Consider the following 23,618-nt stretch of genomic DNA (forward strand, 5'->3'; position numbering starts at 1 on the left):
GGGAATGGAAGGGTTTATATTCCTTGCAGACAGCTGGACATTTGCATCCTATTTGAAGCACTTGGAGGTTTATCTGTGTCCTCAGGGTCACCTGAGTGGTGCACCTGGTTCCAGTAGTCTGCAATTTTTCTCCGGAAATCCATTCCTACTCCCACACCATGTTACAAAAAGATTGTGGGAAAATAACAGTCCCCTAACATCTGCAGCCACCCCGCAGGATCCCCATAGATCTACAAGGTTGCTGGAAAAACATGTTTTACAGGCTTTCCAGAAGAGTAACAGGAATGGGCTGAGGGGGAATGGGGCTTGGGGAGGGGGGGGCATGACGTTCCAGAAGGTGGGAACCACGGCAGAAAAGGCAGGTCTTCATTTTATTTTTCATTTTATTTAATTTGTATACCGCCCTACTCCCGAAGGAGTAGGTCTTGCTCCTGCCAGATGGAATGACGGACAGGACATGCAACGTCGGTCTCCTGTTGGACTTGATGACCCACTGATTAATTAATTACATGCCTCCACCCACCCTGCGGGCCAGTTTATCAGCCGTGACCCTGTTATTTAGGGAAGCCTTTAAAACATGGCTTTTTCAGCGAACCTTCGTGTATATATTGTACTTGCAGTGTTTCTTAATACGAGTAACCTTAAGATGCGTGGATTTTAGCTCCCAGGCTCCTTGGGGAATTCTGGGAATTGAAGTCCATACATCTTAAAATTGCTCAGGTTGAGAAACACCGACAAAATATTATATACAGTACGTAAATGTGACAGGATGACGAAAATGGGGGATTGTTTCACCGGCCAGCCGATCGTGGGAAACGAGCAACACGCGGATCCCTGCATACTTGGAGCTTTGGTTCCCTTTCGCGATTGTCCGCGAACCTCGCGAGTAAGACTGCAATTCCCATAATGCCGAGGGGCCGTTTCCGTCCTCTAAGCAGAAAACACGCCCCCTTTCAGCAGAGGACTACAATTCCCGGCGTACTTTGCTTTTCGCACCACACGCTATACGGCGCGTATCGCCCTTGATTGGCTACCGGCAACAGCCTGGCCAATAGGACGGGAAAGGGGCGGGGAGAAGCCGTCGTCCAGCCTTCTAAGGGCCGCTTCCTGGCCCGGCCAATGGGGGAGCGCGTTGCTGGCTGGTGCCGGCGACGTCGCGCTCTGAGGGGACCTCGGCGGCGTCGGCCCGGCATGGGCGGCCCGCACTCCTCTCCGGCGTCCCTTCGCTGAGCAGCCGCACACGGCCATGGCCGGTCCTTCCCGAGACGTGCTGGGCACCGACGTTTTCGACGAGGCCGTGCGGAGCACCTGCGACGTCGCCTCCCATTGCAAGCGGTGAAGCAGCGGCGCGGGGAGAGCGGGCGGGCGGGGAGGCCCCTTTCTTGGCCGGCAAGGCCCTCTGAATCGGGGCGGGCGGATGGTGGCTCGTCAGTCAGCGGGCGGTAGCGCCTCGCCGAGTCTGGGAAGCCAAAGGGGCTTGGCACCCGTAGGCCGGGATGGGAGACCACTAGGAGATCTCAGGAGCCAAGGCTCGCCAGGGCGGCCCCAAAGGCCCCCCGAGGGCCCCCCACGCGGGCTCCAGCTGGGCCAGAGAAGATGTTATGCCTGAGGAGATGCAGTTGGGCTCAGCCACGGCGGTTGTCGCCCCGTTTCATGCCGCCTGTGAGCTCCATCAACTGCGATGGATGAGGTGACACCTGGGCGGTGGGTCCTGTTCCCAGAGCCCGGAAAGGCCACCTGCAAAACCGTCGCTTGTTGACTGAGTAAAACCTGCAGCAAGAGCGCAGAAATGCCCCTGGCTGCCCCAGAGCGAATGCCTGGCTTTTACTGTAAGGCCGCTCTCTTTCCTTCCCAATCCCCGGCCTTTCCGCCTCCCATTCCACAGTTTAATGGCTGGAGGGAGATTTGGACCTCGGGGGTCTTTGCTGTTTCTCCAGCCATCTAGAAGAGCCTTATTTATTGTTGGTACTGGGGGGAGAGGGGGCTAGGAATGTAGATGATCAGAAGCTGGTTATAAATCAACAGCATGACTTGGTTGCCAAAATGGCAAGGGTACAGGTAGCCCTCAATTTACAACTGTTCATTTAGTGACTATTCAAAGTTACAAGGGCAGGGAAAAAAGTGACTTATGGCCATTTTTCACAGCATTCCCATGCTCATGTGATTGAAATCCTGATGCTTGGCAATTGGTTCATATTTATTTAACGGGCCTGGTGGCTCAGCAGACTGATAGCATTGTGATTAACACCAGCTGTCTGCAATAACAAAGTTCGAATCTCACCAGGCTCAAGGTTGACTCAGTCTTCCATCCTTTCTAAGGTAGGTAAATTGAGGACCCAGTTTGTGGGGGCAATAAGCTGACTTTGTATAAATAAATATACAAAAAGTATGAAGGCTATTGCTTAATGCATTGTAAGCCGCCCTGAGTCTCCGGAGAAGGGCGGCATATAAATCATTTTTTTTTAAAAAAAAAATGCCGGTTGCAGTGTCCTAAGGCCACGTGATTGCTTTTTACAATCTTCTGACAAGCAAAGTCATTGGGGAAGCCAGATTCATTTAATAACTGCAGTGATTCACTGCAAGAAAAGTCATAAAAGGAGGCAAAACTCACTTAACAAATATCTCACTTAACAGAAATGTTGGGCTCAATTGTCATAAATTGAGGACTACCCGTACTTTCAGTCAGCATCAGTTAAGGATTTTTTGTATGTTCCAAATCATAGTTCCATAAAATAATCATTCTATTCTTGATAACACTACGGTAGCCTCAACTATTGTGCCATGTTTGGGGAACCCCACTTAATGTCTTTAAAAAGAAGCTGGATAAATATTTATAGGGGATGCTTTAATATTGATTTCTGCTGTAAGCAGATATTTTATCTAATCCTATTACACTAGCTCTCTCCTTGCATCCAGATATGCACAAATTTGGTTTTGATCCAGTGGTTTTCTCCCAGATTGATGGTCCACAGTTTTCTATTCCTAGCTGCCTTCTGAAAGTCATAAAGATTTTGAGAGGCTCTTTGCTATCTCTTAAACATGGAATAACAGTATTAATTAGGCTAATTTATTTAAAATGCATAAGACCTATTTTTCTAATTTAGACTGATATTCATATAGCGTATGTTTTGTTTTATTTAAAATATTTTGTTTTCAATGGAATTGGATTTGTTAAAACACTGTTTTTCTTTTTGTGGTCAGGTATGCTGTAAGTGTTGGCTACTGGAAAGACCCTTACATTGAACATTTTGTAAGCCATCCAAAAGAAAGGAAGGCGCCTGAAATCAGCCGTGGTAGGTTATAAACAAATGTGTGTGGGGCAATTTGCGTTGCTTCATTAACATGGCAAAAAGAAGAACAGAAGAGGTGGGTGGTGGATGGGAGCTAACTAACAAAATCATTTTCAAATGTTTTTAAAGCTAAAAATTGTCAACTAATTGGTTGTTGTTTTTTTGCTTTATTTTTCTAAGGGTATTATGCCCGGGTCCAAGGAGTTGGTCGTTTACTTAAGGCTTTCTTAGAAAAGACAAAATGCAATTGCCAAATTATAAATCTTGGTGCCGGCATGGATACTCTGTTTTGGAAATTAAAGGTGAAATAGCTTATGTTATCTCAAGTGTGATCTCTGATTATAATTTCTAAAATACTTTGTTTCCCTCCCCCCTTTTATTGATTATATAATGAAGAGGTAGATAAACTGGTATCCTCTAGATCAGCGGTTCTCAACCTTCCTAATGCCACGACCCTTTAATACAGTTCCTCATGTTGTGGTGACCCCCAACCAGGGGTGGGTTCTAATTTTTTTTTACTACCAGTTCTGTGGGCGTGGCTTATTTTGTGGGCGTGGCTAGCTGGTCATGTGACCGGATGGCCATGGCTATGTGTATAGGGACTACTCAGAGGGCTGAAAAAAGTCATTTCTGACAGGTCCTCGCACTTTTGACTGGTCCTCACACTTACGACCATCCTCACATTTATGCCTGTGCAGCATTCTTAACAACCATGTCACTCATTTCACAACTGCTTCTCTTCAACATGGTATAAGATAGGGCAAAAAACGTAAAATGTGAGGACAGTCGTAAATTCGAGGACTGGTCAAAAGTGCAAGGACCAGTCAAAAATAACTTTTTCAGCCCTCTGAGTAGTCCCTGTGCACAAAAGGACTACCCAGAGGGCTGAAAAAAGTGATTTCTGACAGGTCCTCGCACTTCGCAGTTATGACTGGTCATCATTTATGCCCATTGTACCATTCTTAACAACCATGTCACTCATTTCACAACTGCTTCTCTTCACCATGGTGACAAGATAGGGCAAAAACATAAATTATGAGGACAGTCATAAGTTCGAGGACTGGTCAAAAGTGCGAGGACCAGTCAAAAATAACTTTTTCAGCCCTCTGAGTAGTCCATATGCATAAAAGGATACAGCAATAGAGAGGGATGAAGGAAGGGAAGGGAAATTAGAGGAGGAGTGAGGGTAAGAGAGGGAGGAAGAGAGGAGAAGGAGAAAGGAAGAGGAAGTAGGGAGAAGAAGCGGGGGGGGGGGGAAGAGAAAGTAAGTAAGAAAGAAAGAAAAGAGAGGTGGTAGGTTTGAGGAGAAAGATTGCTGTACAATAAAAAAGATGAAAGGGAAGAAAGCCAACCCCAAACAAATATTAAGATAAAGAATGAATTGTTAAACTTTAAAGAATAAAAGAGAACAAATAGCAATAAATAGCAATAATTAGAAACACACATACAAACATACAACGTATTTTCTTTGAACAGAGTATTTGGCTGGTTCACAAATTTAAACAGTTGTAGGAGGTTAGCACCTACCCCTTTCCTAGAAGAATGAAATATTTTGGGAAATATTAAAAAGGCAGAATATTATATTTCCCTGGATGAGAAATGGAGAAGCATATTTTACAGACAAAGCAGCTCCCACCTTCCTGCCCCCCACCCTTTCTTAATGGGCCAGAGGCAGAAAGTCAATCCTTTGTCAAAGGACATTTGCAACACAATAGCAACAGAAACTAACACAATGGGCCCTATCAAGCCATGTGATCCTGTCCACCATTAAACCATCTTTCCAAGCAGTCTCCATGTTTCCAGTGTCTTTTTCCCCACTTGGAGCAGAACCCAGAAGGATATTTCTTCCAACACAGTATTTAGTCATTTCAATTAAATTTACAATTTCTATATTTCCTTTTTACCATATTTATTCCTCATCTATTTTTTAAAAAAACCAATATTACCCTTCATCCTCATCTCTAATCTTAATCAAATTCAATTTTTCCCTTCTATTCTATATTATACCCCTTCGCATTGTCATCTATTTTTATATCCATCCTCACATTGGTTAATTATGTAATACAGTTGTTTAATACAAATTCAACATTTTAATATAAATCAATTAGTTATATAACTATCTTTTTTGTATATTAATCAATATGAACATGAATATTCCAATTATTTCCATGCAATCCAATTTCTTACAAATCAATTAATTATATTTACCGATAATAATAAACCAAATAATTTCCCCCATATATTCCTCCAAACCACAACCATTTCTGCTTTCAACACAATATACAATTAATAGTATCTCAATTATTACAATTCCCTAGTTAAATTGAGCTTTTTTTCTTTTGTGTTTTAAAATCTTGAACTCTCCTCTTTTGCCCTAAATTTCCCATTGTTTGCAGTTTTGCACTTACCTTTTTTGGTGAGGAAAAAGAAAAAGAAATCTCTCTGCCTCATTTTGTCACGTTGCAACAAAGACCCTTCTTTAGTTTCAATTTCGCTTTTCAGTGTAGGTAGGGGGAAAAAAATTTGCTCCAGGAATTTACCTCTTTGCAGCCAGCTCTTTGAAGCCCCGCGGCAAGAATTTAAAATTTTTTTTCCCTCTAGCCACCAGCTGGGACTCCGGAGGCAGCAATAGATTGGGAGTGGGCGGGGTAAGCGAATGGCGACTGGGCGATCCAACAGAGCCAGAGGGTGAGGGTGAGTGAAGGCGTGAGGGGGGGGGCGAGAGAGGGCTTTGGCGACCCCTGTGAAATGGCCATTCGACCCCGAAAGGGGTCGCGACCCCCAGGTTGAGAACCACTGCTCTAGATAATTTGGATGTCAAGTGTCATCAACTCCATCCAATATAGTTCAAGTCAAAGGATTATGGGGCCTTGTTATCCAAAATATATTAAGGACACCAGATTTCTATCTTACAACAGAACAGTGTTGTAAGTGTGTAAGTGTGGTTTATGTTCCAGAGAATTTAGCTATTTGTTCTAATTCACAGGACACACTGTAATTTACAAAGCATTTTGTTGGTGGTGTATATCAGTGAAAATGGTTTCTAGAAAATAACATGCAGCCACTAAGCATGGACGTGGCTGAGCATTTCATGATCTGCGGAGTGCACAAGATAGTAAAAAATTCTGCTCCCAGAAGTCTACTTTTTCTGTTACTAGTAAATCAACGTTCTTGAATAGAATTGCCAGGAAGAGGGTAAATTAGCCCATCTAACATCTCTCAAGCAGATTATTGGGGTTGGGTCATTGCTTACATCTTTTCCCCAGTTTTTTGCTTAGAATAGGTGGATTAGGTTTAGGAATATAGTATGAACAGGAGAAAGACATGCCTAACTATGATTCCAGAATCCTAGTCTAGCAACCTTGAAGTCACAAAAGTCAGGACCTAAAGCAAAGCAATGGGATGTTTCTTTTGCTCTCAGTGAAAATATTGGAATTTATGTGTCCCCCCCCCCTTTTCAGGATGAGAATCTTCTTCCTTTGAAATACTTTGAAGTTGATTTTCCATCTATAGTATCAAGAAAAATTCACTACATCAAGTAAGTGCTGGAATCTGTGGTATATTTGAACAACTGAATGAATGCATTTGTCTTTGGAGAAGAATTTTAGAATAAAATGATGAAGTGATACTAAGTTATATTTTAATTACTTTGTTGTGAAAATATAATGTAACACAAGAGAATATAAGTAAAATCTTATTTGCTATCCTACTAATTGCGCTTCTAGAGTGTTGCCCGATTAGACATGATTGTACTACTGTGAATGTTTGATGAAGGAGTTTTTGTATGTTTCTGCCTTTTCACATCTCCTGTTTGCTCCACACAAGAGCTCTGCATAGTAGTTGCAGTTTTGCCAAAACGCAAGAAAGGGTGCCATTCTTTTTGTCAGTATATTGGACAAGTGATAGTTCATTGTAGCTGCTATCACATAAAGTTGAAGAGGATAGGTTTTCCCCTTCTTTTTGTGTTAATCTGAAAATAGGTGAATTTTAGTTATAATTTCATAATGGCCTTTAAAGCTGCTATGATTGTTTTGCAGAAGATTGTTTTAAACAATTGAGAAGCAGGAATGTTCCCTTCATCAAATAAGTTCTTGCACAATTAAAAGCAAACAGATAAACAGAAGATAACATTTAATTTCATTGTACGAGGTGCAATGACAATAAAGTAAACTTAATCAGTTTAGTCTGTTAACAAAACAAGTAACAGGAAATCTTCCTTTCCCACACAAAGGAGGAAATAATTCTAATCTTTTGCATCACGCTGCCAGAGAAGGCAATAAAAAAACAGACATGCAAAAATGACCACAAATAATTATATAATGTCCTATATGCATACCCTAATTACTGTAAAATGTCTAAATAGGATAGCCTTAGCTTATAAATACAATCAGTCAAACAATTATATCTATAAAAAACTGCTTTCATATATTGTTAGATTTAAGGATTAGCACAGACTAAAGTATTGCTATAATAATCAGAAATATATTTAAAAAACAAGCATTCTTAAAACTATATATAATGCAGACTTCTTAAATAAAATGTAAGACAAGCATGAAAATAATTTTACTTTCTAATATATCTGTAAATTACCGGTAATTATCTACCTTAAGTGTCAGAACTTTCTGATAGGTTCAAGCCAAGTTAAGCAACGTTTGGTTAGTTAACAGAGATTTATAGCCAGTTCTTGGGTCCAGGGAGTCTATTCCTTAATAAATAAATAAAGTTGCCTAGAGTGTGTCCGGCAAGATGGCGAGACAACATTGCATGAATGTTCTCTATGTTAGTAAAGAGTGGATGTCCTTAAATATATGATCTTGGGATTTCAAAACAAGCTTAAGGTGTCTAAAAGTACTTTTAAAGAATTCTTCAAATTATAGGTAGTCCTCGACTTATAACAGTTCATTTAGTGATTGTTCAACGTTATAACGGCACTGAAAAAAATGACATGATCATTTTTCACACTTATGACTGTTGGACCATGGTCATATGATAAAAGTTTGGACGCTTGGCAACTGACTCATATTTATGACGGTTGCAGTGTCCCGGGGTCACGTGATCACCTTTTGTGACCTTCTGACAAAGTCAGTGGGGAAGCCAGATTCACTTAACAAATATGTTACTAACTTAACAACTACAGTGATTCACTTAACAATTGTGGCAAGAAAGGTTGTAAAATGGTGCAAAACTCAATCGTCTCGCTTAGCAACAGAAATTTTCAACTCAATTGTGGTTTTCAAGCAAGGATTACCTGTAATTTCTGCCATACAGATTTGCAGTACTTGAAATGGATACATTAATTCTGAACAATGAAGATTGCATCGTCTTTCTTCCTCTTGAAAGCATCTCTTTGTTTTATAAAGTTTTTTATTTTTATTTTTCATAAACACATTTACATGTACAGTCATTTCCATCATTTTTCATTCATCTTTTCTTTTAACTTTCATTTTTACTTTTTCAGGGCTGCTCTTTTACCCTTTACCTTTACTCCAACCTTTCTTCTTCTTCTCCCCTTCTCTTCCCCTGTTTCTCCTCCTACTTCCTTAGTTCTTTCTCTCCTCTTTCCTATTTCTCCTTCTCTTCCCCCACTCCTCTCTTCTTCCCTCCTTTTAATCTTCTCCTCTACTCCTCTTTCCCCTCCCTCTTCTTCCTCTCCTTTTCCCTTTCTTCTTTCTCCTCTTCTCTCCTCTCCTCTCTTTTCCCTTCCTCTCTCTCTACTTCTTCCCCTCCTGTTGTTTCCCTTTTCAGTTCAGTCTAAAGTGGTATTCAAGCAGCCCCGATTTCCTAATTATCTTTATTCTCATTTCAATTTCTTATTCAATTATTATTTATTTTTATTTCTATTACTTCTTCACTTATTCCAGTGCAGAAGGTGATCCTGCAGCCCACTCCCTTGGCTTGTTTTCAGAAAGTCCAGACCCATTCTGTTTTTGGTGTAGGAACGATGAGACCTTCCCTGGTGACTCATGGGCTCTCTTTTCCCTTTCTGTTCCTCCTTCACAGATCAAAACCTCCTCTCTCCAAACCGATCATGGAAAGCCATTCAGGGGAGACTGTTCTCATAGGTGAGTCCCTGTTGGAGCAGGGCAGCTTTTCTAGACTTCTCTTAGGTTTCCTCTGTGGGGTTAAGTGAGGGTGTTTGTTCTTCCCTTGTTTTCTTTGACCAGCCAATGGCTGCATCTCCCTCATCAACACCAGAATAGGAATTCAGTGCTACAAAATAAATAAATAAAAAAACCCCCCACCAAACTCTGGATTTGTAAAATTCTGAACTAGTCTCTCCCTTTGTTAGTTTGAGGAGCCAGTCAGTTGGGCTGTTTTGAAATACATGATTTTGATCTGACCTGACATCTTTGCTCACCCCTGCAATGGCATCACTGGGGAGGCCTCGCATCGTGACTGGAGATAGTGATACAGTTGAATTTGTAGTGGACAGTCTCTTCCAAGGCCTAACCAAGATTAGGACTGGGATCAAATCCCCTTGGAAATCCTCTTTGCCTTCTGGTCCTTCCATGGGACTTTGGCTTCCAGGGCTCAGTGCCCTCAAGTGCCCTGATTTTGTGTCCCTTTTCCACAAAATCAGCAAGTTCTGCTTTTACCTGCAGCTGCTGAAAGGACACAGAGTCTGAGCTAGGCTTCTCTTCCCTGAAATCATGCCAGGTGCATGCCCATAAAGGGGTTTGGGAATGTGCTTCCCTTTTCCAGTGGCCTGGCTCTTCCTTTTTTTCTGCCAAGGTAGGTGCTATCTTTGCACAGTTTCTGACTGCTTCATGCTAAGACTGATCTGTGGGATGCCCGCAGAGGGTTGAAGCAACTATGGAGAGTCCCAGATCATTTCTCAGAAGCAGGTTTCTTGGGAGTCCTGAAAGAAAAATAATTCCTTCACACACGCAGGAACATCTTTTTCCTGCAAGATCCCTCAGTAAAGACCCTCTTTACAAAAATGTTTTTCCCTGCTTTTGTTTTGGCAGCAGGGTTTATCTTGACTTGGGATGATAAATTTGTGTTTCGCTTTGATTTACTGTATTTTTCGGACTATAAGATGCGCCTTAGTTTTAGGGGAGGAAAATAAGAAAAAAGCTGATTGGCGACAAATACGCAATATACAAATCATATTGACAAACATTTTTCTTTATTTTTTAAATTTTAACTTGATAATTAAGTTAAATCATCAAAGTATTAATAAACTCTAGTCCATTTTGAATAAATACCACTGTACCTAAATAATGTACTGCTCTTGTTTTATAATAATACAATAAAACAATATTAAAAGGGGGTGAAGGGTTTGATTTATGTATATTACCAGTAATGTGTGAAAAGATGGCATTGTGTATGTAGAATGCCTAGGAAATCTATAGACTGCCTGAGGGAGCTGGAAGAGACATTGAAGGTCCAGCCCCCTGCTCAAGCAGGAGACCCTAGACCATTTCAGATAAGTGACTTTCTAGACTCTTCTTAAAAACCTCCAGTGATGGAAGCACCCACAACATTTGAAGGCAACTTCTGTTCCATTGGTTAATTGTCCTCACTGTTAGGAAGTTTCTCCTTAATTCCAGGTTGCTTCTCTCCTTGATTAGTTTCCATCCGTTGTTTCTTGTTCTGCCCTCTGGTACTTTGGAGAATAATTTGATCCCCTTTTCTTTGTGGCAGCCCCTCAAAGATTGGAACACTGCTATCATGTCTCTCATAATTCTTCTTTTCCTTAGACTAGCCATTTTAGGCAAAGTATGAAATGTCTGTGTTATTTCAAGATGCTATATACTTTCCCTAGGCATTGTATATAATACCTAGGCTTTATGCAGAATGACAAGAACTATTTAGGCAAAATAAGAAAAGAGAGCCATGAAGAGGGTTTGGGTTACAGTTAAGGTTAATCTTTTATTGAAACACATATCTGAAAATTAAGAAATGCAAAATAAAATGTGGGACTTTTTTAATTGAAAGAAATGAGAAAATTACTATTATTGACAAACTTTTTGCAACAAGCAAGGCTAGAATGGCTTCTGGGGTTGCATAGAATGCCTAGGAAATCTGTGAAATGCTAAATCCTTTGATGTCCCATTTTTGGCATTCTATAGATTTCCTAGGTATTCCATAAAATGCCTGCTTTCATTGAAAGTAACATCAGTGTGGGATGGGCTACAGAACATAGGGAAATGTCTACCAGTTGTTTTGTGGAGGAGACATACATGATTCATGAGAGGAAGTGATTCCAAATCGTTTGGATTTGAGATTAAAATTCTTCAAATTATTTACAGGCTCAAGCCTGTAAACTTTCTCAGATGCCATCAATATGAACTTCTCTGAAAATGGGGAAATGCAATGTTTTTGCCCTAAAATAATTTATTTTATGTTATCTCCCTGCCTCTGAAAGCAGAGGATCTGTGGCTGCCTTAAGAGTTTTCCTTCTGTTAAAAAATATGGACATTTGAGGCTGCTCCTCAGGTAGTCTTTCGGAAGGAATTAGCTGTTAAAAGAGTTTGACAACCTCTTTGCCCCCCCTCTCCCCCCCCCAAGATGGAGAAACAAGGGCCTTGGACTCAGAAACCCCAAGGCCTGCAAGGTTCCTTCCTTGCTTTTCTGGGACATGGTTGTCCTTGCCCTCAGTTGGGGAGCATTTAAAAATAGCTGTCCCTGGTGATTCCTTTGCAGATGCACATAGTTTGGATACCAGCCGATATGCCATTGTTGGAGGTGATCTTCGAGACCTGCCCAAAATGGAAGAACAGCTGAAGAAATGCCACATGGATCCAGAGTAAGATGGGCACCAGAATCTCTGTATGGCTCCCACCCTGATGGCATTTCTTCCGGGCCTGGCTCAGGTGGTTGGGGGCCCTGGTATAGTTACCCTGAGCTGCCATCAGTTTTGGTTTCTTACTCTTATTCTTTTACATTTATCACATTCTGACTTTGTATTCTTGGCTTTATGGCACACTGCCCAGAGTCAGGTGGCAGCTAATTCGAATAAATTAAAATTGTATAAAGGGCATTTCTGAACACACAAGACAATATTTTTGGGACTTCTTGCAGTACCTAGAATTGAAGATGAGGGGGGGAAACCCTGAATTCTTTCAATCCCTTGCCCTTTCTTCTTTCCGTGTTTAAAAGTTTGCCAACGCTCCTGATGACGGAATGTGTGCTCATCTACATGACCACGGAGCATTCGGGTGACCTCATCAAGTGGGTGGCAAACACGTTTCGGTCTGCCATGTTTATCAACTATGAGCAGGTAAGCAAGGATTCTCCGCTGCCCCTTTCAGTGCCCAAACCAAGTATGCAATAGAGAAAGGGAGAGAGAAATGCCCTCCTTTCAGGGCATGGCTGCTTCGGGGTTAGGGCTTCATGCGGTTATAAAGCCGTTCCCCCAGCAGGACATTATTCTTGCTATTTCTGCATTGCTTCCCACAATACAAGAGCAGAGATCTTCTCAAACTGGATTAATTATTTCTTGAGAAGAAGAGCTTCTAAGTCAGAGGTGGTTGAACTCAGAGATATAGCCCTGAAAACAACCTTACTTTTTTATTAAATATTAATCCATTGAGGCTTAACACGCTGGCTTTTTAACAGTGGTGCAAGCTGCATCCTTATGAAAAGGATAAACCGCTCTCGGGAAAGATGCAAGTGACAGATTTGATATTGCAATTTTGGGAATGAAAGCAGTTACAGCTGGAATAAAAGCACCGTTTGCTTTTCTTTTTTTCAGTGTTATTAGACTGGCCCCTTTGCAAATCGGAGTGCGGTGACAATTACTTGGGGTCACACTGAGTTGCTCTGTGAGCATTATTTTTATTATTTTTTAAATCTGTACAACATCCAGCAACTGTGCAGTGTCAGGCAATAAGTACTGAGAAAAGTGATTTCCTCCCAAGTATTGGGATCCCACTGCTGTGTGTTCTGCAATGGGAAGAAACTTTTTCAGTCTCATCAGGAACTGAGAAACCAGATTTGGCCATTTGTTTGCATTTATTGAGCTTTCAGGACATTCCACCTAGTGGGAAGTTCTGGCACATAAACCCTCATTGGATATTTGAATCTAGGAGAACTGTAGCTACTGCTATTCCAGTGCCCAGGGTGTTTGCTCTTGTAGCTGAGAGTTGTGAGGATCTGGTTTTTAGGGGTGCATCTAAGAATGAAAGGGAGGTTCTGGGCAGAGATTAAAAAGATACGGGTATAGCAAGACCCTTTGGATGTTGCACGATGGCTGCACCTTTCTACCACCTGCTGGAGCAGCCAGGAGTTCCAGGGTTCCACATGGACCTGAAAGATGCTGCTCTTTTAAGAGCTGTCTTAAATTTACCAAGTCGGCTCTGGAATGCCTTTTTGGGTCTACACTGAACCCTGAAAAGCTTGAGTAGCTTTAATTAATTTCAGAGAAGTGAACCCCAAAGCCCATCACTCTTCCAGACTATTGCTGGAGCTGGCACAGCCACAGAAGCTCGTTTGTGCACTTGTGCTCTGAATGACGAGACATCCTGTGTCCTTTCCAGGTGAATATGTTGGATCGCTTTGGACAGATCATGATTGAGAACTTGCAGAACAAGCAGTGCGAGCTGGTTGGTGCAGACGCTTGCAGATCTCTGGAGACCCAGGTCAGTGGGACTCAGCTTGGTAAACCCCCAATAAAAGAGGAGGGCTTTGTCCAAACGCTAGTGCTTGCATTCAGGTCCCAACTTCACCCTGTCCTTTGCTCTACGTGTTCCGTCCCATAACACAGGAGTCCCCAACCAGAGGCTTGGTCTGTGGCCCGCCAGGAACTGGGCCGCACAAATGAGTGAAACCTCATCCACGCATGCATGGGATCCAAGCAGCACATGAAACCACGACCCTCCCAGTGCACAGGAAAAATGCCTTCCACAGAACCGATCCCTGACACCCAAAAGGTTGGGTGCTGCTGCCATAACAGGCCTTGTTTTGGAGATATGCCAGGCTTGATAAAAGGAGATTGCTCATGCTGACATTATATAAAAGCCAACTGACTGGCCTTGTGGCCCTCTTAGTCTGTGAGTGGCACCATTTTTGTCCTTAGGACAGTAGAGTTGGTCAGGACCATTTAGACTGCTGAGTCTTAACTCCCTGCATGCAAAGAGGGAGAGCAGGAATGTAAATTGACCGTATCCTTGACAGGTGCCAGTTCAGCCCTTCCTTAAATGTTGCTTCCTCTTGAGCTCTTCCTTCAGTTAGAAGATGTTTCATGATGTTCAACCAGGTTCTGTTTCCTTGATGTTTTATCCATTATTTTACCCATGATGTATCCATTACCTGGAAAGATGAAGAGCAAATCTTGACTCTTTTCTTTGTGAAATCCTTTCAGATGTTTAAAGGTTAAAAAAGAATTTTTTGAAAATTGAAAAGGAATTTTCAAGGCTAAATCTTTCCCAGATCTTTCAGAGACTTAATTCTTTGTGCGGTGACATCCTTTTCTAAGAACTTTCAGACCGACTGCTTGGCAGCCTGTTCTAGTATTTTGCCCAACGGATCTTAAGCTGAATGGCGGGTAACCTTTTGAGTGATTTATCTTCTTCTTGAGTCTTGGAAAATCTGCCTTTCACAGATTTTTCTCCTGCATTTCATTCGCAGAAGGAACGGTTCTTGAAACATGGCTGGGAAACAGTAAATGGTCTTGATATGCTGAAAGTCTATCAGAGTTTGCCATCAGATGAGATCAAAAGGTGAGCTTCTCTTCTTGCTATTTTTATCCAGAGGGAGAAAGAGAGAGCACACACAGATGTATGTTTGTATATGTGTTCACATAAAGCATGTGCGAGCCCGTTTGGAGTAGTGGTGAAGGTGCTGGCCTAGAAGCAAGGAGACAGTGAGTTCTAGTCCTGCCTTAGGCCTGAAAGCCAACTGGGTAGGTGGTTTTGGGCCAGTGACTCTCAGCTCAACCCAACTCACTGGGTTGTTTGGGGGGGGGGGAAGAGGAGACAAGAATAATCGGTAATGGATAGGTAGCAGTGAAGGTGCTGGAATAGGAAGAGAGGCCTGGTGCCTCATCACCCATGGAAATTCCCTGCAGAAAATCCCCTGGGGGGACTCTGGACTAGTCCCTCTCGCTCAACCTTAGATTGGAAAAAAACCTCACATACCTGCTAACCTGCAGTGAAGTAGCCCACTAAACTATGCTGTTTGCCTTCAGTGAAAAGGTGAACTTCCTCTGACTATGGTTTGAGCCAAGGTGATAATGGTGACAAAAACCACAAAGATGATGATGATACAGTTTTAGAGTTACACTATACTATATAGTTTATATATTATAGAGCCGTGGTGGAGCAGTGGTTAGAATGCAGTATTACAGGCTAACTCTGCCCACGGTCAGGAGTTCAATCCTGACCAGCTCAAGGTTGACTCAACCATCCACCCTTCCGAAGTCAGTAAAATGAGGACTCAATTAGTTGGGGGCAATATGCTGACTCTGTAAACTGCTTAGAGAGGGCTGCAAAGGACTGTGAAGTGGTATATAAGTCTAAGTGTTATTACTGATGCTATTGCTATATCCAAAACTATATTTACTGTACATTCTAGGGTGATCCCTGATATGTTTGTTTACAGTAGAAACAGATGGCAGATAGCACTGAATGAGCCACATGCTTGGTGGTGATAGCTGGAGGTGCTGTGCCCTTAAGCCCTCTCAGCCTGAGCATACAAAAGGACAGGCCACAGAGTGAGGTACCTGATGCTGATCTGAAGGTCCCAAGATTGGACTGGAATGTGGGATTGCAGTACTTGAACTAGCCTTGTTCCAAAGCAGGGGTTCTCATTTGAAACCAAATTTGGAAGTAAATAGATAAATTATGATCTATTTTTTGCAAAATTGATGTATTTTTAAATTGCCTAACTCCCCCCACCGCCCTTTTCGTAAAATTGCCAAACCTGGAACATAAATAAACAAGAATCCTGCAGGGTAGTCCTAACCAATGTGTGTAAGAGAGGCTCCATCGGCTTTTGCCAGGTGAGATTGATTGGTTTACCAAACTGAGTGAGCAAAAGCGTACCTGTGGAACTCAGCTTGGTCTCCAGAGGTGTCTCCAGAATGCATGTCCAATTTTCCTGAATGCTGCTGATTCTTTGGTCTTAGATGGGACCTCACAGAGGATCCATGTAGATGTTAAAAAGCAAGGAAGGCCAAGTCCAGAGGTTTCCTAAAAGCAAAGAGTTGTGAAATTAATTATGAAATACTTTTTGGTTTTGTAGCATTTTGCTCCAGCAAGCCAAGATTTTGCACTCACCTAAAAGTGAGTACAAAAACTGCAGACCACCTGAGAACCAATATGGCCTCGGCTGGCACCAAAGTGTAATAATAGTTTTATACTTTTTGTTCCAGTAAGCCTTAATTGGTTATCCTAGTATTTAAGAGTTACCAAAATGTCAAATCAGGATTCAGACGCAGCATCTAAAAACATTGTTATATTCGCTCCAAACCAGGAATGTGCAGAACTCACTGATAACTTCAGGAAACTGCCCCCGGAACAACAAGGTCTGGAGGGGGAACGGAACATTCCAGGGTTCAACGGAACGTTCTGTTCCTGAATTGGTGAGTTTGCACATCCACAACCAAAACCTTTGCCAAAGTTTTTTGCAGTTTGTTCCTTCAAGCCCAGGTTTCCCATCTCTTCCCTTCTCTAAAAGTGGGTAACTGATACACTCGGAGAACTTGCATTTTTCTTAATGGACTGAAAACATTGGATGGGTTTCTTAGGTAAGAGAGTGAGTGAGTTGGAAAGCACATTTCGATGAAAGGATAATGGACAGGATATAACTTAAGTTATACATGATGTACTTGACACTAATGCGTCTTACTGATGCTTCTTACATTAATAGAAAATATTGGAAAAATGAATAATGCGTGATCTAGAAATAAATTTTAGTCTTATTGCCAGGGAGAAAGACAGCAATTCTATTTGGAGAATTTTGATAGTGGAATTACAATTAGTTGTCAATGAATAAATATTGGCCCATTGGTGTAGAAAGGGATGCAATGAAATGTTTTTAATAGGATAATTTGCAGAGATGTCTGCTATTCACAAATGTCCATTAAATAGAACAGAACAGTTAATATTTAACAGAAAATTTGCGTTCTTTGTATGATGATACTATGATACAAGCTACTTTACAAATGACTTAGATTTGTTCACATATAAAGTTTTATAACATAAGAATTTGCAAAGTTATGTTTGGTGTACTCCAGACAGGCTCAGGTCAGAAAATTATCTTAGTATATTTTTGTAAAGGATTTGCTTGATATATGAGAATGGTCAGTTCCAGGGCTTTTCCTCGGTCTCACCATAAGGATGAGACTTGACCAAAGCTGTTGAAATGCCCCTGGGATTGGGAAGCCTTCATCTTCCTCAAAACAAAGAGCCCTGTGGAATTAAAAACACAGAAAAGTAAAATCCTGCTTTAAGGAGTTGCTGCTGACTCTGTTGGAAGAGTTTCATGGCCCACAGTAGTAGTGTAATGCTTTGAAAAGATAATAAGCATCTGAAAAGTTACTCTGTGCCTACCTAATATAAAAGAGAAAAAGAATAATGAGGGATTTGTAAACTGAACTACATTACTTTGTAATCAGTTCATTAAGTTTACACTTAATATAGAATAACTGAAAATGCTATTAAGTATTTTAACTAAATCAGTCTAAAGCTGTTGAAATACATTTTAATGACTTTGAGTCTGATCACGTGACATTTTTTTACAGTGAGATTTTATAGCTAAAAACCTACATACCGTGCAAGCTTGATATTTTAAAATAATGAAAATGGCCAATGGGGCCAAATTGATTTTGGGGTGCTCTGTACCATAACACTCAGATCATGACAGCTACCCACTTTGGTGAGGAAATGAAACCTGAACATGCTGGGGGGGGGGGGGAAAGGAACAAAACCAGTATAAAACTTTGACCTAGGTATTTGGTAAATGCAGCAATGTTGGGGTGCGTGTCTTAAGGGTTTCCTTTGAACCCCAATTTCAAACGTCTCAACCATGGGGGACACAGGCTGGGCTTTGTTGAGCAAAACTTTGGCTATGTTGGTTTTATGGTACTCTGTAGCCCTCACAGAGGGCATGTCAATTATCCACTCAGTTGTCTTTCAAAAACTCTGATGGAAGAAAATACTATAGTATAAAACTTAAGAATAGGTTTTGAGTGGAAACCAAATTTCAGACTTTTTGGTTTGTTATCTATTATTCTTTTAATATGGCTCTCCAACCATATTGTGATTGTGATACAGATTGTGATATAGCTGTTCAGAGGCACCACCAGGCTTCTCTGTTGGGCTCCTTGGACTGGGTTGGGCTGATACATACAAGGAGGCCTGGTTCAAAGCTTCCCTGTGAACTTTGGACCTAGCTAGGAATTTGACCCTGGCTCTAATCCAGAGGTCTTCAAACTTGGCAGCTTTAAGACTTGTGGACTTCAATTCCCAGAATTCTCCAGCCAGCATACCTATGGCTGGAGAATTCTGGGAATTGGAAGTCCACAAGTCTTAAAGCTGCCAAGTTTGAAGACCTCTGCTCTAATTCATCCTGGTAGCTCCTTTCTAAGTGCAGCTTGTGTCTGCTACCGTCTGTCTTGTCTTCTTCCTTTCAGGGTAGAGGCACTTGAGTTTCTGGATGAGAAGGAACCATTTGAGCAGCTCATGCAACATTACTGCCTGTGCTGGGCTATCAAGGATTCCCAGAATTTAGGTATGGTCCTCTTTCTTGTCTCTTGCTTCAGAGCTTGAAGGACTAGTACAGGCTGTCTGATTTTGGACCTTTCCAGACCAGTGGCATTTGGGGCTTGTTGCTGTGCCTGGAGGCAGGTCATCCACATGTGTCTTGGCTTGTCAGTATTTGCCCCCCCCCCCCCAAAATTTTTTTTTTTAAGAAATATAAACGAAAAAGGGAAAAAAATCAATATAAATTATTAAAAATATAGAAAAATACAAGAAAGGGGAAAAAGAGAGACATAAAAAAGAAGCAGCTTTCCCCTTCATCCCAGCAGGTAAAAGTAATTTTATTCGCTGTGACTGTCTCTAAATAATCTCTCTCCTCCCAATAGCTCATCTCTTAAGTAAAGAAAACAAAGTCAAATGGTACGCCAATCAGTGTTTGTCAGTAAAAGTCCAATAAGGGCAAATATAACTACTTCTTTTAATTGATCAAACAAGCCAATCTTATAAATCTTATTTAAATATTTAAAACATATTCTTTAAACCATTCAAAAAGAGGCCCAGAGGTAATTTGCTGATCATCTGTTTCAAAGCAATAATTCTTCAGAACAGATTTCTTTTGTATGAACAAGTACAATTTATCCTTTTGTTGTCATTTTTTTAAAAAAGACCTTTCAAATCTTAGCAGAGGTCTTTTGTATATCCAAAAGAAAAAAATTATCTAAATCAGCTTCCTGGTTTAATATCTCCTTTAGGGAACAAGTCACCCATCAAATTTATTTGTATTACATTTAAATCCCCCTTCAATTTAATTTCATTGCCATCCATTGCAGCTCATTCTTGTTTTACAACTTCCTTAAGAACACGTTCTATCAGTTTCATCATGTGTTTGATCCATTCTGTCCAGAAGCTTGCACTATTCAAAAATTTACACTAAGGCAGGGGTGTCAAACTTGCATCATGGCGGCATCACGTGATGTATTGTGACTTCCCCCCCCCCTTTGCTAAACTGCGTATGGCCATGGCTAGCATGTGATGCATCCGGCCCTTGGGCTGCGAGTTTGATAGCTCTGCACTAAGGTATTCAATAGTGTTTTTTTTTTTTTTTAAATCAATCTCCATTTGCCATGAAAAAATATCTTCCAAGTAATTCAAAGCTATAATTCCAAATCCCTCTGATGTCTTAATTCTGTTGTTAAATTTTCAAAATCCAGCAGCATCCTTTTGCTTCATAGTCCAAAAACCATACATTTGTAAAACATTTAAAATCAAATTTATACCATCTCTTTTAAGGACACAGAAACTTACCAATGAGTCCAGTAGAACCTTGCTCGTCCGATATGTTTCAATTGCTCCAATACACAAAACATAAAATAATGTAAAAAGGTGATTAAGATATAAGGCTTGGTTGAGCTTAATGTCTGTATAGGCTGCTCTGCAAGTATGAACTTGGATGTTATCCCAACTCCCAGTCACTCCATTCATAAGGAAACCTTAAAAATGGCAGTTTCTGCGGTCTGCTCATGAGGAGCAGCTGTCTGGAGAGTCATGTGGATGATCTCAACCATCTCCCCTCAGATCCAGCATCTGCCTGGGCTTCTCCTTACAAAAGCTGTCTTTTAGCCAGCAGAAGCCAGTAAGGTGTCCGCTCACCGTGGTTCTCCCTACATGTGTCCTGCTTAGATGAGGGTTTTCGGTCTGCATTGGGAGGAACTGGAAGGTTCTGTGAGAATTTGATGGGCTTCCAAGAGAATCTAAGGGCAAAAAAAGCTCACCCAGATACAGTTTCCTGTTACTAGAACTTTGCTTCTTGATTGGGGGTTTTGGGAAATAAGATTTTTCTGCTTAAAAAAGTGTGAAAGCCCCAATTTCTCCCATCTTTCTATAGGCCTTGCAGACATTACTCTGTGATGCATTTGCTCCAGTGGAGTTCCAGGTGAACCTGCTGCCCCTCTCCCGGTGGGCCTCTGCATGCATCCACTGCCCCCCTGCTCCCGTGAAGATGCTCGCAGGTGAACATGAGCCTTGGAGCCGTGGCAGGCACCCTCCTCTCCCCCATTCGTGGCACGTGACAACCTTTTGAATAAATTACTCCTTTTGTGAGCAGCTGAAAAACAAGCGAGTCTCTCTCTTTTGTAGGGATTTTTTCTTAAAAAAACCTATTATGAATCGAAAGGGATTCTGATTTCTCCTAGATGTCCAAGAGTCCTTGTCCTGCTGGCTGTCTCAGAACTGGGCTGAGGGTTTCAGCTGGGGCAGGGAAGGGGGCCCTGTTGGCTGTCAGCAGTCCTTAGAGGCCCTCCTCTCTGGCCTCTTGCATTTTCCTTCCTTTCTGAAATATTGTTTCCGGTGCATTTTCTTTCTCTTCTGCCTTGAGTTTCTTGGTGTCTTCTCTTTCTTCTTTTTCCTCAAAAGAGAGCTGGCTTCAGTCTGGGAGCGGGGTGGGGGTGGGGGAAATCCTGTTGGCTCTGAGCTGCAGTTTCTGGTGGCTGTATTGAGATGCACTCCTGATCCTGACAAGGTTAATAAATCGTGAAGTTTTGTAAAGCTGTGTCATGCCTTTTTCTGATAACTCAAATAATCATTTGATTGAACAAGACTCCAATGCAGCTCATGCCCAAAATGCCAGATGGCACTATCACACGGGTATTTTCTCCCTCCCTAGGAAAGGGAGTTATTTCCCTTTGTTTAACCTAAAGGAGTGCCCCTCCCCTGCTGGGAAGCAGAATTCCCCCCCCCTCTGAATTTTCCTCCCTGACTTTGTCCTGTGCCTGATCCCCTGACCCATTTTCTTCTTCCTGTTTTCAGAGAGATTGTTTAAAGGAGCGTTCCCTTCCCAAAAGTGCTTTCCTCCCCTGTTTAGTGACCCTCTAAAGGGGCTAACCTCAAGTTAACTAGCACTCAAGTCCCTAACCAGTTTCGCCCTGAAGCCTTTTCTTCTGCTAGTTGGGACAGACTTTTGGAGTGCAGCAACAGAGTCCCTAGTTCCCCACCTGAGATCTGTCAGCACCAACCTGTTGCAAATGTTTCCATTAATACCCGGACTCTATGTCCCACCTGGTTTTATATTTTGGAGGAAAACCACCTGCTTCCCCTTTATTTATAAGAATCAGAAAATAAATGAGCATTTTCCCGCTCTCAATGGCTCCTCCATCCTTTCCTTAAAGTACTTCCTTCATGCAAGGTAGGCTGAGATGGCAGACAAAATAGGCAGCCTCCCCAGTTTGCTTTCTGGGAATGCATGGATTGGTTGCCCTCTGACATCGTAAACATGGGGCTCACCTGCAGCCTGTGGAGCCCAGGAATTCTCACTTTTCTGATGATTATGTGACAGGTAACCAGCAACCTGCAGTGGGCCTGGGAGCAGGAGACGTGCAAAGGAGTGATGCGAGATGGGTGTTGTGACTGAGCCTGCCAAACTCTGTGGCTCTTGAGGGCTCCAAAGGCTGCCCTTGAATTCCTCGGACGTTTGGATTTCAACCAGCTTTGGAAACGTTTCCCATTTTTCAAGTTCTCTTCCAGTTAACCCTGATGGGCCGGGAGCTACAGTGCCTCATGCAGGTGTTTTCTTGGGGGCTGGGAGTCAGAACAGAGCAAGTGGCCCAGTTGCACCCAGGCCTGCAGGGAAACTGATGGGAAGCAAAGGAGGTCAGAGCAATGAACTGGTACAATGAAAGCCTTGTCACAGACGGCTGCTTCTGCTGCTCCCTCCCGCTTAGCACTCTTCGCCTGGTCTAAATTAGCAGTTCCCCAAGGACCACAAGGGGGCGGCACTTCCATGGGGCGGAGGAGCTGCTGCTGCAGGATGGTCTGTCAACAGCTAATCTGGGGTCCAGCTGGGCGTCAAAAGAGTCTCCAAAGGCCAGAGTGGAGCAGCAGCAGGTCAAGAAGTTGCTTCCAGCTCTGCACGTGACCCTCTTGGAGGCCTTTGCTCTCCTCCAGCGAAGGCTCAGCAATGGCCACACTTGGCCCAGGCCTTTGCGCATCTGAACTTTGGCTGCTTGGCATTGAAGTCTCTGGAATCCACCTTCGCCAAGGTGAAGTCCTGCCTCTTCCTCTCCTGGGAGGCACCCTTTGCTCCCTCCCTGATCTGCTCTCACCTTTGCTTTCAAAGAAATATTTGGGAAGGGTTAGGAAGCATATAAATTATTTTTATTGGGATGGTTCGGCAGCTGCCAAATTCTTCAGACGTTTATTGGAACAGCTGATATTGCATATTTTCTGCTGGGTTGTTTACCTTCTAACCTTGGCCTCTACAGTGAGGTAGAAGCCCTTACCTGCTCAGTGAGGTGCCTGGTGCTCACGGTCACACCTGTTCTGGCCGCAGTGGGAGGCATGCCTTGGAAGAATGGTTGGACTGAAAAGTCCTGGCTAGAGACATCAATGGGGAAGAACTTGCCAAAGGTGGTGCTTTGCAGGAACGGCTAAGCTGTGCTGCTGAAAGGAACCTTAACAGGATAACAGTGTTGGAAGGGAGCTTGGAGGTCTTCTAGTCCAGGAGTCACCAACCTTTTGGACCTCAGGGACCACTAATTTTAAATTCCGTGGACCACTAATAGGATCTGCCTAATGACCGGCTGGGTGGGTGGTCATGTGACTGGATGGGCGTGATCAACTTGATATCACTCACGTCGAAGGGCGCCTCACCGGCCTCTACTTGCCCCTCCCCTCCCAGCCATTCCTC

General features: G+C 42.4%; 1 protein-coding gene across 2 annotated transcripts; it reads left to right on the forward strand.

Annotated features, from left to right (window-relative positions):
* Positions 1-1,143: 1,143 nt before the first annotated feature.
* On the forward strand, positions 1,144-21,052 carry LCMT1 (leucine carboxyl methyltransferase 1). Of its 2 annotated transcripts, none has more exons than XM_070955159.1 (11): positions 1,144-1,335; positions 3,202-3,293; positions 3,471-3,592; positions 6,752-6,828; positions 9,291-9,352; positions 11,940-12,042; positions 12,396-12,516; positions 13,775-13,876; positions 14,865-14,956; positions 18,871-18,968; positions 20,823-21,052. In XM_070955159.1, the coding sequence occupies exons 1-11, from the start codon at positions 1,247-1,249 to the stop codon at positions 20,843-20,845; spliced, it is 981 nt and encodes a 326-aa protein (XP_070811260.1). In that variant the 5' UTR covers positions 1,144-1,246; the 3' UTR covers positions 20,846-21,052. The 2 variants fall into 2 exon arrangements, with proteins under 2 accessions (XP_070811260.1, XP_070811259.1); XM_070955158.1 differs by lacking the exon at positions 20,823-21,052 and adding an exon at positions 16,710-16,818 and having other exon boundaries at positions 18,871-18,963.
* The last annotated feature ends 2,566 nt before the right edge of the window (positions 21,053-23,618 follow it).

The sequence above is a fragment of the Pituophis catenifer genome, unplaced genomic scaffold (genome assembly GCF_029215685.1).
Source record: "Pituophis catenifer annectens isolate HBS135680 unplaced genomic scaffold, rPitCat1.0.hap2 SCAF_16, whole genome shotgun sequence".
NCBI lineage: Eukaryota > Metazoa > Chordata > Lepidosauria > Squamata > Colubridae > Pituophis > Pituophis catenifer.